A 16,786-nucleotide genomic window follows, 5' to 3' on the forward strand; every position below is an offset into this window, starting at 1 on the left:
TGTCATTTCAAGTCATTTCTGACAAAAAAAATCTAGCAATTCTTCATGTGGGTAAACCCACAGTACTGCATACTGCAAATTTGTGTCTGCAGCTAGAAAGAGAAAAAACGGGTTGTTTTCCTTTGGGATATTTCAGTGCGAGCTCTGACGAGGCTTCCTTATAGTGCAAAATAGGCAAAATGATGAAATGGGCTTTGCTCACTCATCATCAGCTGCTTATTATTTCATCAGTGTTTTATTTGCATGCCTTTGTTGGCCTTATTTCCACTCCATGACATCAGTATAATTGATGCACAGGTTAATGGCTTTTGGATAAAATTCTATTTAATACACTGTCTACCCAGTTTAGGCGTGTCATATGTCAGTATTCTGGCTTATTGGTCAGTGCTTTTGAATTACTTTATTAGTATTTTATTTAGATGTCCCACTTTGTGTGAAATATGATGATAAAATAATATATGTGGCACCTCTAAGCAAATTTCGGTAGCCACATCTATAAGAAGTTTCAGAGGATAGTTTGTATAAGACCAATGTTTGCATATTTCTGTATGACTATGTTGGGTGTCCAGGTGGCCTGGTGGTTTGGGACACTTACAGATATTTCCGGGTTCAGATCAGAAAGCTAATAATGCATGCATGTTATTTTTGCTTCACCATTTTTCCATGTTTCCTGTCTGGATGTCCACTGAAGATTACACAGTGTGGGCACAAATGTACCACATTTATCTTAATAATGTAAAATTGATTGTAATCTAAATTGGACAATATGTTCATGAACAATATAGGGCTCCTACTGGATTCAAGACTCTTTACAGATTTGCTATAGATTAAAAAAGATGTTAAAAATATTGCAACAAGACAGCACTAGAATTTATAGCATTGTTTTTTAATTTTCTTGAGCTGTTAAACTGTTCCTCTTGTTTAGGTGGCTCAAGTTCCTGTGGAGGCCTGTGAGCAGTACAGTACATGTGCTGAGTGTCTGAGCTCTGGTGACCCCCACTGTGGCTGGTGCGTCCTGTATAACATGTAAGTCCACTCACTTTATCTTCTCTCACAATCCCATACTCTCATCATAGCCCAGGGATTTAAAAGCACAAAATTACTGTATGTAGTCACATGATTTGTTGAGTTTAATATAACACAGTTATTGTACTCCATGGAGTTTGCCATTATCAACAGCTGGCAGGATGAATATAAAGCCAGGAAGTGGTTACTGGACGGGGTGATCCCTCCTAAATAGCGCTATTTGGGACAGCAGAAACTGCATGCCCACCAGATTTTATTGTCTGTCGCACAAGAGGAAAAGGGGTGTTTAATGGAGGAGGGAGGGATTAGCCTTACAGCCACAGCAGGTGTACCAGCTGCACTTCTACATACCCGGGGAACATTTTGGACCTGACGGAGCAGGCTTATCTCCTCCATCTTAATTATCTGACCCCAGGTTAGCTTGCATAATACCTCGATATGGAGCAAAGGGGATTCAGAAGATTAAAACCCTGTGTTTCTGAACCAGCCGTCATGTTGAATCTGACCTCAGCCAGGGATTTACTGCTGTCATCATATGACGTCGTCATTTCAGCCAGCAATATCTTGATGGTGATCAGCATTATTTAAATTGCAGCTCTCTGCTTTATCAAACTGGGTGGGAAGAAGGAAAAAAAGTGCTTTTTAAAATCTAAATTACTTCATTAAACAGTTGTTTTTTTTCTCCCTGAGTACTGACTTTGTCTGAAAGTCCCATTAAACTGTTTATTTAAATTAATGCCTTACACTTATCAGTGAGTAGATAGGCTGCTGTTCCCTCAAGTAACCCAAAGTGAATCATGATCTCTCACACTGCAGAATGAGACTACTTTGTTTTTCTGTCTATTAAATCCAGATTGGGGTCTTTTTCAGCTGCCTGAATGACTCTCTCAGTGTGGCACATACACTGCTTTCAGGATCTCAGTTTCCTACCCCTGGCAGGGTGAACCAAAGAACCTATCTAACAGAGTGTGTGTGGGGGGGTGTTTCTGAGCATGCAAAGAGCCTGAAGGAAACACGAACAAATGGTTCCATCAGACAAAACACGGTGGATAAAAGAGGGAAAAATAAAAGGCAATGAAAGACGGTCAGAGATGAAAGACGTTTTTTTTCAGGAGCACTTCATCTGATGAGCGGTTAGAAGGTGACCGTCTACACTGCTGTGGCTGCGGTCCGCCTCAAGGAGCCGAGCCAGCAACAGCTGTCACCACGTTTCCAATGCACCTTTATATCGTGTTGTAATTACAGCAGAGGCCTCGGTGCTCTTTGAGCTCTTTCAGGAGGTGCCACCCCCTCAACAGCCTCTGAGAGTGGATTAAGTACCTTCTCCCCTTGCTGCATGTGTTACATGTTAAAAAGAAAGAGATGATGGTGTACAGTCAAAATGCTCTCTGGATTTGCTTTCTTAGTTCAACTTTACAGCACAGATACGCTTTATTAATTCTTTTTAAACAGTGTTTGTGTTTAAGTACAGCATAGAAACCGTACAGTCAGATAGATTCTCTCTGAGAGAAAACTGCTATAATGCTTCTATGGTAGTGTCAAGATGGTAGTGTCAATATAATCTCTACATCAAATCCTACATTTCTAAAGCTGGCCAAAAAAAAAAAAAAAAAAGATTTAAAGGTCCTTTCCACTTCTTGCCATTACTTAAAATATCTTTTTACTTTGCACTTCTCTCTTACGGGATTATTCTAAGGTCACAGTATGCTGCCAGCCCTTTCACTTTTACTTTTAATTGCCTGTTGGAGTCTGGGAGTTAAAGCTATTCTTCTATTGCTCAGTAAGTTCCTCTGCGCAAAAAAAAGCAAAGTGAAATGTTATAGAGACAACCAGCATCTTAAAGTCATTTATAGGAAATAAAAAGTAATTGGACACAATTGGAAATACTTTTAAATGCTATATAACACTTAATTCATATCAACTCAGTCTATATCTGCTATATATTATATAATATGTCTGAAAAAGCAGATATGGATGGCTAAAGGTTTTATCTAAACTCTGATTTAGCCAAAGTAGCAGCACTGGTTCTATGAATGGGAATTGGAGAGAGCTGGGTGATACGACAAAGAGGAGAAAGGTAGATATATTGTGTGCAGAAGACCAGGTGGAAGGGAAGCAAGGCCAGGAGCATTGGGAGTGGATTCAAGCTTTTTTTTTATCATAGGAGAAATGGGGCTAATGAGGTAATCTTGAATAAATAGTGTTGTGGAAGTGAAGAAAGTGTCAGACAGGATCATGAATTTGAAGCTGGAAATCGAATGTTGAATGTTCTCAGTGCCTATGCCCCACAGGTTGGATGTCAGTTTGAAGAGAAATTCTGGAGTAAGTTAAATGAAGTGGTAGAGAGTGTCCCCAGGAGGAGAGATTGGTGATTGGTGCAGACCTCAATGAACATGTAGTTGAAGGGAACAAAGGTGATGAAGAGGTGTTGGGTAGCTATGGTGTTAAGAGAGGAGAGAAATGCAGTAGGAAAGATGATGGAAATAGTTGTGGTGAACACGTACAACAATAAGAGGGAGGAACATAAGGTGACATTAAAGAGTGGAGGAAGCTTCACATGGGTAAACTGGATTAAATGCTGGAAGCTGAAGAAGGAAGAAAGTTGAGTCCAGGAAGGAGTTGAGACAGGCTCTGGTGGGTAAGGAAGATTTGTCAGATGACCAGGAAAGTGTAGTGCTGAGGTCAAGAAGGTGTTTGGTGGGTTCAACAGACTCGGTGGTAGAATGAGAAAGTGCAGAAAAGAAAGAGAGTGGTTAGCAAAGAAAATGTGGGACAGTCAGAAAAGTTGAAGAAAGTAGATAGGAGTACTGAGAGGCTAGGCATATGGCAAAGAGAGAGGTGGCAAAGGAAAAGTCGTATGTGAGGATAGATATTAAGGAAGGAAAAAAGACTTGTATTGATTGACTTGGTAGAGAGACTGAGCTGGAAAGGATGTGCAGCAGGTTAGGGTGATCAAGGACAAAAAGGGAAATGTAACAAGTAGAGAGAGTGTTTAGAGATGTTGGAACCAGTACTTTGAATGTAGACAATGTCGAAGATGAAGATGAATATGAAGATGTAGAAGATGAATGAATGTAGACCAATGTCGAAGATGAAGATGTAGAAGATGAATGAATGTAGAAAATGACAGCAAGAGGGAGACAGTTGGAAGAAAGTTAGGAAGGAAGTGCAGAGGTAAGGACGAAGTGAGAGCAGCTTTGAAGAGGACGATGAGAGCAAAGGCAGTTGCAGTCCAAGCAGTCCAGATGACATACCTGTGAATATACAGAGATTTCTAGGAGGGAGGGCAGTGGACGTTTTGACCAGCTTGTTTAACACTATCATAGAGAGTGAGAGGATGGCTGAGGAATGAAGAAGAAGTGTACAGGTACTGTTTTTCAAGAAAAAAAGATGATGTGCAGAGCTATACTGACAACAGAGGAATAAAGATGATGAGCCTTACCATGATGATATGGGAAAGAGTTTTTGAAGCTAGGCCAAGAAGAGAGTTAATAACCAGTAGCAGCAGTATGGCAGAATGTCAGAGAAAGAGCATTAAAGATAGAATGTTTGGATTGAGAGTGTTGATGGACAACTATGAGAGGGCCAGAACGGGTTGCACTGTGCTTTTGTGGCTCTAGAGAAAGAATATAATAGGGTGCCAAGAGAGGAACTGTGGTAGTGCTTGAGGAAGTCAGAAGTAGCAGAAAACCATTCGAGGGTGGGTCAGGACATGGATGAGGAATGTGAAACAGTGGTGAGTTGTGAGGATTTTTAAGTGATAGAGATTGTGTTTAGAGGCAAAATTTAAAAAAAAATTTTTTTCCCAAAAACTGTATATATCTCTTTTCTGCCTTCACTGAGCAGTTAAAGTACTTTGGCACTACAACCCAAATCTATTCACTTTAAGCACTTTTTATCTGTCAAACACACTCATGGTCTGATGGATGCTTCAGGCACCAATTGGGGATCAGTATCTTGCAGATCGGAGGAGCTGTGATACAAATCACTGACCCTCTGATTGGTATATAATTAACTCTACCTTCTGAGCCGCAGCAGCCTGGTCTTTTAGGAGTGAAGTGCTGATTGACCAACAATAACATATAAAACTCAGTGAGATTCAACACTAAGCTCGACATTATTTAATACATTTTTACCTGGAACTTTCTGTTTCTCCACAGGTGTTCGAGAAGAGATCAGTGTCAACGGGCAGACGAAGCCTTCCACTTTGCGACAGACATTGACCGCTGTGTGAAGGTTATTGCTCACCCAGACAGCATCGCTGTATCAGCACATAGTGTCCCTGTGAGTCTGCTTATCATTCCGCCAATCACTGCAATGCCACTCCACTCACAATGCCAGTGTTTATGAGCAATCAGCAGGAGTATCCTTGTTCATCCACATGTACAGTAAGAATAAGCCCGGGAGATAAGATTAGTTTTGTGAGATGTGAATTGAGACAGAAGGTCCCTGTAGGGCATCCACTATATTTACTTTGGTTTAAAAACATGTATTATGAGATTGGAGACAAATGTGAATGGGGGAGAGTTGTTATTGTAGCGTACTCTGTCTGCTCCTCTGATGCATCAGCCAAAAGGTTGATTACATGTTCTGAAAGCTCTATTTAGCTGCTCTTTCTCCAGTAGCCAAGAGCACAGAAGACATTAGGAGGTAAAAAAAAACATCATCTTAAAAGGACTCGTGGGACATTTGAGGCAATGTGCTTGTTTGTTTTATTCTTGAGTAATATAGGAGATGATCAACATCACTCGTGGGTAAATGTGCAGCTGGAGCCAGAAGCTGGTTACCTTAGCATTAAAACTGGAAAACGCCCAGTCAATAAAAATGCTATACATAAATCTCACTGAAACAAATCTTGAATAAGTCCAGCTTCTTTCCTCCTATATGCAGTCTTAGTGTTAAGTTATAAACTAACCATCTATCTGGGCATTTACTACACTGGTACAACAGAAGAATCTGTCTTTTCATCTAACTGTAGGCAAGAAAGAAAGAACAATGTGTGTGTGTTTGTGCGTATTTCCAAAATTGGCTTATTCTCAAACTAGATGTGATAAAATATACAGCTGAATCTGTTATATAGTGCTGACATCGCACTGTCAGACTGTTCCCCACCACTGTAAGTGTAGCAGTGTCTTAAATCTTTCCTGTCTGCTTTCTTTTAGCTTCTACTTGAGGTGAACAATGTTCCAGACCTTTCTGCTGGTATTACTTGTTCATTTGGCCAGCAGGCTGAATTGGAGGGTCATGTGAAGGGGAACAGGGTTATGTGTCTTTCCCCAGCCGGAAAAGATGTTCCCCAAATACCAGAGGGACAAGGTGAGCTCAGATATCAGTGTATATTGTAAAAAAAATCAATAAAAATATAAACCTATAACCAATATTTAATGATGCTAACATAAGATGTAAGGATTAATGTATCAATATTCTAGACTCTAACAAAAAGAGTCTGCTTTAAAGATTGGCTCCCTTGCAGTTTTTGTTTAGCCAAAGATGTGGTGAGTACCAAGGAGCTGTAGAATTTCCTCTGAGCATTTAAAGTAATCCTTCAATTGAAGTTTGTGACAGAAGGTTTTCTCATGACAACAGCAATATGCCCTTCCAGGAATGCAGACACCAGGTGGCTCTTTACAGGAATGTGATAAAAGCATTAACTTTTTTTTTTTTTGCCTCACTTTGACCTTCTCTTTTCACTCATTGTTTTCATTCTTTCACCCATCCTTTTTGTCTCTCTCTCATCAACTCTCTTACATGTTTTTCCACTCCCTCTCGCTTTCCCTTCGCTCACCACGCTGCGTCTGCGTCCCTCTCTTTAAGACTGGGCTGGGGTAGAGCTTCGTCTGAATTCAAAGGAAACGGGTCAAATGGTCGCCAGCACGGAGGTGAAATTCTACAACTGCAGCACACATAAAATGTGAGTTCAGCTGCCCCTGCACCCCCCAACCCACCATCCACCATCCACCCCACATCTTTGATTTGTTCAATAGATGGAAGAGCACGATTTAATTTAGAGCAATGATGTACTGATGCTCCCAACCCTACTTAAGATCAGCCTGTTAGATAACCTTTGAGATCAATTTATCTGTCAGGTTTAATTTAAATCAACATGATGCATTTGCCATGGCCTGTTTGTTTCGACTCTGGTTTAACTAGCAGTTTGTGGGCTTACTGGTTGAAGCTTTAAGTATCAGTTAACTATCATTGTCTGCCGCACACTCCTGTGAATTCAATACTGAATTCAATACTGTTCCACTCATCCTAGAAAATGTTTTAGGTCTACGAACTGGTATCCAATACAGCAAAAAACTATTAAAGCTGAAGCATTCATGATATACATCATGTACTAACTGCAAAAGATTTACCAGTAAGATCATAGTAAATTTGTCATTTATGACCCCCTGTCTTTGGACAAAAGACCCAGAGTTTACAAGGATTAAAGACTGCAAAACATGACAGGAGGACAGATCGTCGTTCTGCTCTTTGACAGAATCAGCAGTGTTTGGATCAGCCTTTTATATGGTTGTTTTCTTGGTCTTTGAATTACTGTTTTAACACCAGCTGATCAGAAAATATTTTTACAGTTAATCATTGTTTATTTTCTATTCCTTTTTTAAGCAAAAAAACTTCAATCATTCTGAGGGTTCAGCTTTCTCAGTGTGAATTTCCTGCTTTCCTCTGTTTCATATCAAAGTACTTCTGAGTTTTGAACTGTCTGCGGTACAAAATAGGAGACAAAGGCACAACAAACTAAACAATTAATAGAGAGAATAATTGTTAGATTAAACGGTAATAAACTACAATTGTTTGTTGCAGCCCTTATACATATTAACACCTAGAAATGGCTTCACTCTAGACCAACAGTCCCTGACGGCTGCTTAAAAAGATAAGTACTAGATTCACACACCCCCTTTTGACTTCATCCCAAGGGGCCTTGCCAGAGAATTGTGTTTGCCTCCAATATTAGACATAAGATATTTTATATTTTTAGCCTTGCTCTGATGCTTGAGGGTAAGTAAAATAATTTAAAAGTACATTATTTAAATGTCATCCAATATAAGCCTACTAACTGGGCAGGGACGCAGTTTTGACTTTGAGCCATTATGCAAATGTCTGCTGTATTTATCATAACAGTAAAATATGACAAGAGTCTTTCTTTGTGAATAACAATTGCAAGCACTGCTACAAATCTTATTAGGATGAAAGCCAATTAGCAGCATTTGTCAGCTTTAAAAGAAGTTAGCAAACACTTTATAAGTTTTCACAGCAACATTAACAAAACTCCAAATAAGGAAAATTTAATTATTTACTTTAAAGAACTTAAACCTACAACGTGTGCTTTTTTAAAAATCTACTTCAAGTGAGTCACACATCATGAGCCAACACATGCTTTTTTTTTGAGGTTTTAATTGATGTGCTTAAACATAGGCTTCACTTAACTGAACGTTGAATTACACCCAGCCATGAGTGACAAAAGCTAGCCTCTGTATCCGCTTTGGGAGGAAACATTTGACTGATGGAGTATTTATAGTAAACCCAGAAAATTAGCCCACATGCCACTTATTCACAATGCTCTTTGACTGTGACATAAACGCTGCAATATAACCATATTAAGCCATTAGAAGAAAACAGTTGGAAGCTCATCACATCCGCCCCACCCCAGTACGGCCTCCATTAGCTGCAGGGTGACCCTGTATACTCCTGTGATTAATATTTCAGACCAAACACACTCCTAACCCAGCACCTCTTTCTCCCCCTCTACCTCCGCTACCACCATCACCTCACCACCACATCACCCTCCATAATTAATTATCCAGTGTTTGCAGCACCCTGCCAGTCCAGCTCTATTAATGCGCAAACCCCCGAATTTCATTCTAACACATGCACCCACAAGCACACATTTTTATGTCCATACTGGCCCTGGGCAGCTAATTAATATCAAATTTTAATGAAGCTGCTCTACATTTATTGGCATTTGTAACTCACTATGAGCTGCAGTGTTGGAGCTCTACTAGTGTTTTTATAGTTTTCTCATGGCTGCATCTCATTCAGCAGGACAATTTAGGATTAACAGACTGTGATAATGCATGGATCCTCTTCCTACACTCTGGTAGAACTTAATTAGAGGCAGGAAAGTCAACAACCTCCCCAACAGGAAAAGAGGATAGACCCTAATCAGAATCTTCACAATTGCTTTATTGGTTTATGAACAGCTGTGTATCGTTCATCTCTGCTGTATTAGCACTGCTTCCATGTTTGTTGACCAAAATGTGATTAAATCTCGTTGGATAGATTCCACAACCTTAATCCACAACTGACCGCTTGTTGTAGGTGACTGAATCCAAGCCAGAGCTGTTGCACAATTCTACCCATGAAACATTCGGTTATTTCCATTCTGATTTTGTACACAATCCTGAGAAGATTGGCATACTGTTAACTGCAAACAACATAATAAAATGAAAAGCTGTAGTAGTCAAATTTAGATGTATTAAGGACACTGTGTCCTTGATACTAGTGTACATCATTTTTTATATTCCTAGAATGACTGTTTATGCTTTAACTAACAGTGACATGTGAACGGTTTCTCTCCTACCAATATTTCAAGCTGAAGGTAATGCTTTGTTACGCACAAACAAAAAAAAAACAAAACACATTCATGCTGCCTGAGGACATCTTCATAAAAGAGAGTGTCAAGATAAATTCAGCACAATCCTTCATTAGTCTCCCGTCTGCAGTCCTTTACGAAGTCTGAGAAAGGGAACATGCAGATGATGGGCAGGGTTTACAATCTGTGTAAATGCGGTAGTGTTGCATGGCACACTTAGTGAACAGTCTGTCATAATGTGTTCATTTTGTCCTGCAGGTGTCTGTCCTGTGTAAACAGCACTTTTCGCTGTCACTGGTGTAAATACCGCAACCTGTGCACGCACGACCCAAGCAGCTGTTCTTTCCAGGAGGGCAGAGTCAACGCCTCGGAGGTACTTTCATAGAAATACTAGAGCAGATTGAAGTCTTGCTTTCAGGAACACAATTTTTCTGATGATATATGACACTTTTGCCTTAAAGGTAGAAATCCAAGTAAACAAAAACACATTCTCTGCAAAGAATCATTAGGATAAAAACCTTACAGCCACACCAGTGGCCTTGCAAAGCCATACGGGGAGAAGGATGGTTCGATCAGCACCCTAACATGCTCATTTTAGCAAATATCATCTTCCACTTAGTTTTTTTGCATATTAACGGTCAGCACTAAGCACATTAGCAACTAAAGAGAATTTCATTAGTTTTCCAAGTGTTTAGTCATAAACCAAAGTGCTATTCACATTAAAAGCATATAAAAGCTGTAGATGACAGAATTTAAAAAATTGTGAATACTTTTTTTCATAATGAATACTTTGAATCATTTTTTTGTCAAATGTCATGATAATTGGTCTTTCAGGAACTTTAGTATAAATATGTATACAAATATTTTTGCCAATCCATCCTGGAGGATGTTATATATTTTAGCTGATTAGAGGAAACTGTGTACTACTAGTGATATTAGAAGAAAACTCAGAGGTTTACCAAAGACTGTATTATCCTTACTAATCATGCAGCAGTTTAATGGCAGTTCGTCAATATGTTGTGAAAATATTTCAGCAAAGAGCCACCTGTCCATACAATTCCTAGTAATAATATAGATAATTAAATGCTTAATAGAGTAGAAAACAGGGTTGTACTTGATATGTGAACGTAAACAGGTGAGATTTGAACTCTGGAATAGAGTCTAGCTGATATAGCTGAAGAGGTAGTGAGTTCCTACATATCAATCAACTTTACTGTAGAAAAATGATGCACCATGTGAATGCAAAGTCTATTTGGATTAGTGATTTCTTTGCCCCACTAATCCCTGAGTCATATTACAGATTCATATGGATTATGTCATATTAGGCTACATTCAACAAAACAAACAGATGTGCATGCAAACCAACATAGACTAGTGTACAGAAACTATAATGTGTGTGTTTTAGATACACAGCTCAATCTGTCATAAGGAAGCTAACTTTGAAAATATCATAAATGCTACCTGTTTAATATTGAGGCAGTTGATACGTATTTACTGTAAAAAGTAAAATTGCAGTTCTTCGTATGTTCCTTTCACAGGCATGTCCTCAGCTTCTTAACTCTGGAGAAATTCTCATTCCGGCTGGTGAGGTTCGACCCATTACCCTGAGGGCCCGGAACCTTCCTCAGCCACAGTCGGGCCAGCGGGGCTATGAGTGTGTGGTGAATGTGCAGGGTGTCAGCCACCGTGTCACGGCGCTCCGCTTCAACAGCACCAGTGTGCAGTGCCAGAACAGCTCGGTATGACCTCAAACACTCCCAGCGGGAGTCTCACAGCTGTCAAATGAGGCAGACGGCTTGGATGCTGTGTAGGCAAGGTACATAGGGTATATCAGCATCAGTGAATACCGCCTGAAGTGTCAAGCACACCGAGGCAAAAGTAGAGGAAAGGGAAAGTGATAAGGAATTGTGAAAAGCATGTAAGAGAAAGAAGGGGAGTAACAGGGAAGTAACGAAGGAGAGAAGGGAAAATTGTTGCATGGTTAAAAACGAAATACACCACAACTATACGACTGTATCTCAAAACCGTATCTCAGTTTGAATGGCATAAGTTATGGAGGAGCACAGGATATTTCTTGCCCAATTTTTTACACAATACAAATCACAGGCTAAATTTCAATGGAAAAGCACACCTTGGCACTCTGTGACAATGTATGAAAAGGCCATTTTTCTTCAGATGTGGATGATCGGCCACCCCAGCCTCGGTTTGCGTCCCTACATGTCAAAGAGTAGAGGAGCAGACAACCATGGCAGAAATGACAGATGGTTAAAAGCATTGTCTCGCTGCTGCCCTTTCATCCCCTCATTTTCCCTACTCTGTCTCTCTCCATCTTTTTTATACTCTGTGCCCTGTCTCCCTTTGAATTCCCCTCTCCCCCCTATTGTGAACACTCTCTTACTTTTGTTTCTGCTTTTCAGTACATGTACGAGGGTGTGAAGATCAGTGACCTGGCAGTGGACCTCTCCATTGTATGGAACGGCAATTTCATCATTGACAATCCAGAGAAGATTAAAGGTGCCTCTGTCATCTATCACTGCCATACCAGAGAAGTGTAAAACACTCAATCTACAGGGTATAGATGGGTCATAGAAAGCACTTGAAGGCTCCTGAAGGGCCTTGAGAGAAAGTTCACAATAGCAGGAAGTGTTATCAAAGAGCACCCAATCATTTGTACACCTGAAGGGGTGAAGGATGATTTTTCATATTTGCTCAGCTTGGCTCTTACTGCCGCTTTTGGTTTCTTGTCCATCATCCTGCACGGAAAGGTGCTTGTCAGCTGTCATGGTGGGTGGTACATTAAATACATCCCCATTGACCAAAATATATGCATGCCATGAATTTTAACAGGCCTTGCTGTTATTTAAGGAAGTTCATTTACATGGGTATAAATAAAGGTTACTTACTGGAAAGGATGTAAAAGGCAAACTTCAAAGACGGGTTTATTGGATTACTCATGATCTTTTTCTTAATCCTTGAAATAGGCCATGTGCATAAACATGCCTTATTAAATTATTTTTATTGAATACACATGATGACTTTGCAGTTATTTGTGGCGATGACAGTGAAAACCAACTGTTTGAGTTTGTGTTCTCTTTTGTTATTTCATAAAAATTTTTAGTTTACCAAATTGCACTCCCTGCTGGTCTAAATTTTGGTGCGTGTACAGTATATTTTATAGGTTTTCATATATTACAGTATTGTTACACTGTTGTCTCTGTTATCCTACAGTGCATCTCTACAAATGCAGTGCCCTACGGGACAGCTGTGGCATGTGTCTGCGGGCAGAGAGGAAGTTCCAGTGTGGCTGGTGTAGCGGTGAGGGCCGGTGCACCATGAAGCAGCACTGTCCTCCCATTTCCCCTTACGCTAGCCGCTGGCTGGATCTTTCTGCCAGGAATGTCAAATGCACCAACCCACGCATTACGGAGGTCTGTGGCTCATTAGTGCACTTGGGTTGTCTGTTGCTGAGTCATCCTATTGAGCCATCAAGTTTAAGCATATGGTGAATTCAAATAATGCAAACACAGCTAAGTAGTTAATTAAGTGGTTAGCTAAGAAGGACGTTAGTTTAGAAGTGGTTTCTGGGACCTGGGTACAAATTTGTAGTAGTTGTGTGCTAAGATCCAGCAATTTATAAGTAAATGTTCTATTTAATTTCTTTTTAAAATTCAAAGGAAAGAGAGAAAACAACTCATTGCATTAAAATAACTCCATCACTATCATGTTTGAAAACATGTCTGTCAGAGAAACTGAGTTGAACCAGGTTATTATAGTGGATAAAATACCTGATTTTGCTTCTATTTGCCATTACAGCAAGCGAGACATAGAGAAACAGGTTGATAGACCTTAGAGCGACAAAAAAAGTCTAACTCTGTTCGAAGATTTTGAGAAGTTACTTTCCGAAATCACATCTTTTATCTGTACATAATACTATCCGAAAACCACATGCCAGACATCTTTTTAACAAATACAAGTAGTTCATACTGTACATATCAATAAATAACTCTAATTTTCTCTGTGGCCAACTTCCAGTTTTTCTTCCAAGTGCTTGTTTACCTGAGCCTATCTTACATTTTGTTCCACACCAGCTGAATACCCTAAGTGCTTGACAGCTAAACGTATTCAGTCTGTTTAGAAAGTGATGACGGATCTTTTATGTCACAAACTCCTGTTCATTCTCTTGAATGAGGCGCAGTGGGTCAGGCACAGAGATGCAAGGCTCTTCCACTTCAAAGAGCCGGGAGCCTTTGATGTTCCTGTCACATTATTGGGGTTTTTGAAGGAGCTGCAGCCGAATGAATCAACTACTGAGCGCTGCTTGGGAGTGGAGGGAGTGTTGCTCCGGCATTGCTCCTGTTCTGTTCTGTAGGTCCAAAGGTTTCCTGCTGGGATGGTTAACTTGACACTGGAAAGGGCTGTGAATAGGTTTTCTCAAGGCTTTGTTATTCACTGCATTATTCATTAAAGTTTGCTTGGAATTATGGTGGATTTCAAGGTTTTCTGAAGAGACCCAGTTGCTATGAAAGCTGAGCATTTCACACACAGACTTATGGTATATTTACTTAATATTTGCTTCCCAAGAATAAAGAAAGGCTACACAGATCCAGTTTTAAGTTTTTAAAGTGTGATTCTACTATTCCACATATTATAGGACAATATTTCTTGATCAAAATAGTCAAAAGCCTATATTTTAAGGCAGTGCTCAAAGCCAAATTTTTAGTAAGAACTTAAAGTGTTTGCATTTTATGATAATTGAAATTCTTTTGGGTTTGGCCAAGTTTAACTCTCTTTATAGCATCTTTTTTTCCAGTATGGAAGTGCACATTATTTATGTGGAAAAAAATATACAAGAATTATTCAAAAAATATGTACAAGAATAAAGCTTTATAATATTTATTTAATTTATTTAATTCCTCTCTTCTATGTAGGTCAACCCAGTTGCTGGACCTTTGGAAGGGGGCACCCTGGTGACAATCCAGGGCTTGAACCTTGGTCTATCCTTCTCTGAGCTGGTTGGTAACGTGGAAGTGGCAGGAGTGCAGTGCACACCACAGGAGGAGGGATACATCACTGCAGAACAGTAAGAGAAACTCCTCCCCTCCAGTACTAATAAATAGTACTGATATAGTACTATTAAATAAATGCGTGCACTCTCCCTATCTCCTTCTTTCTACATATTTTTTTCCCCATAAAGACACTAGCACATTCTGAATAAGCTGGATACTCTGTGATGCCTCATCAGGTTGTAGGATTGTGCATGGTTCTTTGTATTGCTCTGGTGCAGTCAGAGCCAAAGGAAGAGACAGTCTTTGTGTCATTGTCGTTATAAGGCTGTCGGCACAGCTGTAATTGAAATGCGTTGCATGTCGCTGACTGGAGGGACAATCTGTTAGCCATGTGTTTCTCTCACAGCCATGTAATGCAATTGGGCTCAGGCTGCAGGGACTTTATTTATATCCTTCTAAAGAAGGGGGGGTAAAAAAAAAAGGGAAAAAAAACATGCCAGCAGAAAATTGGAAAACTCACGTGATGTATGAATAGAAGGGCTGGGCAGGGACGATTCATTGGGTGCTCTTATTGTATCGCAGGACAAGTTTCTTGTGCAGAGCTGTGCATTTGGCAGGGCCATTCATTTGGCACAAACAGTGCTTTAAAACATGGCATTACAGCTGTTACTACCATTAATTTCAGCGTGGGGTCAGTTGCTATAATGACTTATTCATGGCGTACTTTATCTTATTGACCTGACAGGCAATACTGATTTATTGAAGAATCCACTATGTTGTCATGGTAACCGGAGGTAATGGTGGGTGGCAATCGTGCTGGAGATGGGGAGGGGTGTAGTTTATCATTTGAGTTATACTGCTGTTATAGGTTTCCCATTCAGAAGAAAGATGGGCTTCTGTATTGACCCACAACTTCCATGAAAGTCTACCTCAATCACACCGGCCATCTTCCGGCAGTGCACTTCATAACAAATGTGATGCAGTGCAGTGATTCTTCTGTGTGTATGCCTGGATGCTGCTATTACTATTATGCATGATGCCTGTGTTTTTGTGCACCCACATACATATTTTGTTTTTTTACTTTTTTGTCTTGAAAGGATTGTGTGTGAGATGGCTGCAGCTCCTGAAGGAAGTACTCCAGGTCCAGTTATGCTGTGTGTTGGCGAATGTAGACCAGAGCTACGAGCACAGTCTTCCCAGCTCTACTCCTTTGTGGTAACTCTGACACTGAAACACGTGTAACTTGTCCACTTTTTCCAAAATAAACGCGAAGTGTTTGTATGATTGTAGGTAAAAGCTAACCAGTTCGATCGGTTCAGGCAACTGCAATCATCAACTGGCAAGGAAGAGAATAAGACTCTCAATGCATTTTAAGTGCAGCACAGACTGTGCACAAGACAGTTTAAAAAATAATTAGGAATGACTTTTCAACTGTGGTATTTTTGTTAGTGGCTGATGAAAACAATGTTCTGGTTTATTGCACCTTATCCCAAAGAGGGCTCTGTTTCTGAGCATGTGGTGTAGTATTACTCGTTTTTAAAATAATTATAGCCTTGATACTCAATAAATTATTAGACCTTGGTCTACCTTTTATAACAATTTTGCTCTTAACTTTTTAGTTCTACAGAGACTTACTGAGCCAAGGCTGGAAGAACAGGGTTTATCAGAATCACACAGTTAATAAGACATATTGTATTCTGCGTTGGCACGTATGCTAAATGAAACATGAATGATTTTCTTTTTCTTCCAAAGACCCCTGCAATGTTGGCACTGACTCCAGGCCGAGGACCTGAATCTGGGGGCACCAAGGTCACTGTAGTCGGGGAGAATCTAGGAGCTGGCAGTACCGTTAATGTGTACTTTGGTAATCAGACATGTGAGCTATACAGGTGAGTAATATAACCCCTTGACATCATCTTAATCTCACATTAAAAATGATTCCTGACTCACAAGCACTAAATTTAGATTGCCTCTGCACAATATTAAAGATTTAGCCTTCACTAATATCAATTAAAAACTGTATGAGGTCACTCTTTTAAAAAAGCACACCTTTGATACAATTATGTGTCTGTGCGTTAAATTAAAAGTCTTTGATAATTAGTGAGGAGATGATGAAACTCACTGTAGTAAGTTTTGTTCTCTGTGTATTTATAGA

The 16,786-nt window shown here is 39.9% G+C and overlaps 1 protein-coding gene across 1 annotated transcript in view; it reads left to right on the forward strand.

Moving 5' to 3' along the window:
- Nucleotides 1–16,786, forward strand: part of LOC146632665 (plexin-A2-like) — a 71,745-nt gene that overhangs the window by 34,546 nt on the left and 20,413 nt on the right. Inside the window, exons 4-14 of the mRNA XM_085354581.1 lie at nt 926–1,026; nt 5,187–5,310; nt 6,189–6,342; nt 6,841–6,937; nt 9,884–9,998; nt 11,164–11,364; nt 12,043–12,139; nt 12,854–13,053; nt 14,554–14,705; nt 15,729–15,846; nt 16,384–16,520. Coding sequence (XP_085210707.1) covers nt 926–1,026; nt 5,187–5,310; nt 6,189–6,342; nt 6,841–6,937; nt 9,884–9,998; nt 11,164–11,364; nt 12,043–12,139; nt 12,854–13,053; nt 14,554–14,705; nt 15,729–15,846; nt 16,384–16,520 — 1,496 coding nt within the window. The remainder of the gene's footprint in view (nt 1–925; nt 1,027–5,186; nt 5,311–6,188; nt 6,343–6,840; nt 6,938–9,883; nt 9,999–11,163; nt 11,365–12,042; nt 12,140–12,853; nt 13,054–14,553; nt 14,706–15,728; nt 15,847–16,383; nt 16,521–16,786) is intronic.

The sequence above is a fragment of the Diplotaxodon limnothrissa genome, linkage group LG5 (genome assembly GCF_057381915.1).
Source record: "Diplotaxodon limnothrissa isolate DT_005_m linkage group LG5, D_limnothrissa_male_GT1.1, whole genome shotgun sequence".
NCBI classification, from domain to species: Eukaryota; Metazoa; Chordata; class Actinopteri; order Cichliformes; family Cichlidae; genus Diplotaxodon; species Diplotaxodon limnothrissa.